General features: G+C 35.6%; 1 protein-coding gene and 1 non-coding gene across 2 annotated transcripts; one reads left to right on the forward strand and one right to left on the reverse strand.

Moving 5' to 3' along the window:
- Positions 1-1,158: 1,158 nt before the first annotated feature.
- Positions 1,159-1,265, reverse strand: LOC145080744 (small nucleolar RNA R71). The gene has a single exon (XR_013695331.1). It is a non-coding gene; the product is annotated as a small nucleolar RNA R71 (small nucleolar RNA).
- Positions 1,266-2,439: 1,174 nt separating this feature from the next.
- LOC145065992 (uncharacterized) lies at positions 2,440-2,901 on the forward strand. The gene has a single exon (XM_079013134.1). It carries the CDS (start codon positions 2,440-2,442, stop codon positions 2,899-2,901), a length of 462 nt encoding a protein of 153 aa, XP_078869260.1.
- Positions 2,902-3,360: the final 459 nt, after the last annotated feature.

The following is a 3,360-nucleotide window of genomic DNA, read 5'->3' on the forward strand; positions in this document are numbered from 1 at the left end:
GGAGGTAGAAAACTCCTCACTCGCACGATTCGCTTGAGTGCATTTTACCATTTTATTCACTATGTTTGCGATACACATAGTAGTCAATAGGGCACAATTCGGTCATTTGGGTTGGGTTGTGAACTCATGGATGGAAAATTGATGCACATACGAATCTTACATCGCATTTTAGCGACGAAACTTGTATACTCACTTTACCAACAAAACTTATATACTCATTTTAGCAACGAAACTTGTATACTCATTTTAGCAACAAACTTTTATTACTAAAAACTTATATAGTTGTTTTAGCAATGAAATTGTTTGCTCCGTGTAACAACGGATATTATTTCAATTCTTGAAAACTCATTTTAGCAATATACTTTTATTTATGGAAACTTTTATCAAAACTTTTATTATGATTATTGAAACCAGTATTATTTTTAATCTATGAGTACTCACCAACTATTTTTATAGTTGACACTCATTTTACATACTTTTTCAAGAATCATCTAGTAAGAGACACGTAGAGACACAACACTTATAGGAGCATTTGCATGTGTTGACTTTTAAATACATTGTAATTTCTTTTAAAAAGTAGTTCAAACTTATTGTAAATTTGTAATGATTTTTAGTACTCTGGTTGGTGTTGTCTTTAAAGTTTTGCTATGAGACCCTTTATACTGCCACACCTCGTGTTTCCACTTTAAAGGGGTGTGACATATATATGGCCGAAAACATGATGGGACACCTTCGTTGGGAATGAAAAAACACCTAGGATCTCGTGCCAATGGATAGAATTTAGGGGTTCTCGGTCAGGAACTCTACCCAAGAAGTAGTTTTAGGCCGAGAATAGTTTGTTGTCCGAAGAGTTTACGGCTGAAAGTGGTTTGCGGTCCGAAGGAGTAGTCTCGCAGTTTTGCAGCCGAAAAGGATTTTTAGTGCAAGGGTTTGGACTTATGCGAAGGTTTTTGGTGGGAAGGCTCCTATGCGAGACTTCTTGGTTTGACTGTTTTTAAATTCAAAATTTTACAACACTATTAATAAGAGGTTTATGCATATCAAGATTATTAATCTAACTTTAATAAATTAACAAAACATTCAAATTTGACTTTTATTTGACATGTTTGACTAAGAAAAATAACGGCTTGTCATATCTGCCCACCATAAAAGATATATAAACTCAAGAAGGCAGTATCCCACTTTGAGCAATATCCGGGTGAGTCAATTTATGGGGCATGGGAGCGTTATAAAGGGTTACTAAGAAAATGCCCTCCAAATGACCTTTTCATACAACAAGAAATGTCTATCATTTATGACGGGATAAATGTCATGACAAGGCAACTCCTTGATTCTTCAGGATCAATTACTATGAAAAATCTAGGTGAATTAAAGGAGTTGATTGAAGAGTTCTCAAAGTATTATCGTGAATACCATAATCCAAGACATGATGTAGCTAAAGGAATTGGGGGAGGAAATTCTAAAGACATGGTTGTTATACTAGCTATGCTTGACACTATAGATAAAAGAATGACCAAGATGGACCAATCAATTCATGCTATTAGAGTTGGTTGTGAAAGGTGCAATGGTCCACACTTAACAAAAGATTTCCACTTGGATAAACATGGAAATAAAAAGGTGCAAGTTTACTACTCGAGTGGGGATAAGTATGATGAAAATTGGAGGAAACCAAAGAGGGAGTGGTTACCATATGACGAATATAAGAAGCTTAAAGAAGAGAAATATAGGTAGATTGACCGAGGCTTCTACCAAAAAGAACAACCACCTCCTGAAAAGAAGGTTGATCTTGAGTTTATGTTACATAAATTTATGGAGGCTTCCGAGAAAAGACACAATGAAACAGATGCAGTGATAAGGGACCATCAAAATATCATGAAGAAACAACAAGCCTTGCTAAGAAATCATCACGAATCGATCCAAAATATTAAGGTCCAACTAGGTCAACTAACTACTCTTGTACAAGATAAAATATCTCCAAAAATCCTTGAGAAAAGGCCTTAATCAAATGTGATGGTAATAGAAATTGAAGATGATACTATTTCTGAGTTCCTTGAAGCACTTGAAGTCAATCCATCTCAGACCAGACCCAAGCCAAAAAAGTCTAAATTCGAAGAAAATAAAGTTTCAGAAACATCGAAACAACGACGTGGAGATCCAATCTCCACGACGTGGGGTAGGTCTGATTAGAAAAATTTGGATAATGTTCCTGCTTATCATCCTCCTTTACCATTTCCTTCTAGAGCTAATATCCATCCACTTGAACAGGAGCATTTGAAGTTTATGCAACAAGTAAAGGGTATTCTAATAAATACCCCTTTCATTGATTCGTTATCTAAAGTTCCCGAGTATGCCATGTTTTGACAAGATTTAATCAATACTCGCCAGCAACTACAGAAGAATTCCAAGGTGATTCTATGTGAGCAGAGTTCTAAAGTGAGAATGGGAGAGTTACCGAAGAAGATGGGAGATCATGGACGCCTCACTCTTCCATGTGAATTTGGGAATAATTTACAGACTTATGTATTAGCTGATTCTGGGGCCAACATAAATCTAATGCCTTACTCATTTTATCAAAAGCTCAATATTCCAAATTTGAAGGCTACAAGAATGACAATTCACATGGCCAATCGTTCAGTGATACATCCTATGGGTATTGTGGAAGATATTTTAGTGAAAATTGGGAAATTCTTGTTTCCAATTGACTTTGTCGTGTTAGACATGAAAGAAGACAACAATGTCCTAATTATTTTTTGTCGCCTGCTACTAAATACTGCTAAAGCCTTTGTTGATATTCCCGAATCCAAGTTTACCTTGAGAGTTGGAGATGATGAAGCTAATTTTGGAGTAGAAAATGGTTTCCAAGGGGATGATGTTCAAGGTGAAGTTTTCAATGTCGATTAAGAGAATGAACTTGAAGAATAGAAAAGCTTATGGAAGAAGAGATTCGACAAGTCAACCGCACCAAACCTAGAGCATTTGTTCCTATAGTCTTTGAAGTTATTGCTTATAAAACCCTAACAACTTGGGTGAGTACAGATAGTGAAGAATTGGTGTCCAGTGATGAAGAAGATGTTACTTCTAACTTAAGGAGTTCAATTGTTGAAAAAAGGATGGTGTTGTAACATCCAAAAATACGACCCAAAATTTTTTGTTTTAAGTATAATAAAAATCACATACTTTACGTCATATCATAAAATCAAACATCAAATATCTCAGCTCATAATAAAATGTCGTGAAACACTATATCAAATCAAACTATGAATCAAAACAAACTCCCAGGACAAAGACTGAAGTTGTGGTGTGTGCGATGCCATCATCCCAAGCTCTTCCCTTTACTTGCGGAAGTACCTGAAACCAAAA

The sequence above is a fragment of the Lactuca serriola genome, chromosome 1 (assembly GCF_051521515.1).
Source record: "Lactuca serriola cultivar US96UC23 chromosome 1, Lser_US96UC23_V15, whole genome shotgun sequence".
Taxonomy (NCBI): domain Eukaryota; kingdom Viridiplantae; phylum Streptophyta; class Magnoliopsida; order Asterales; family Asteraceae; genus Lactuca; species Lactuca serriola.

Excerpts from the sequence above, each read along its gene's own strand:
- LOC145065992 (XM_079013134.1), top strand. The coding sequence starts at position 2,440 with ATGGGAGAGTTACCGAAGAAGATGGGAGATCATGGACGCCTCACTCTT.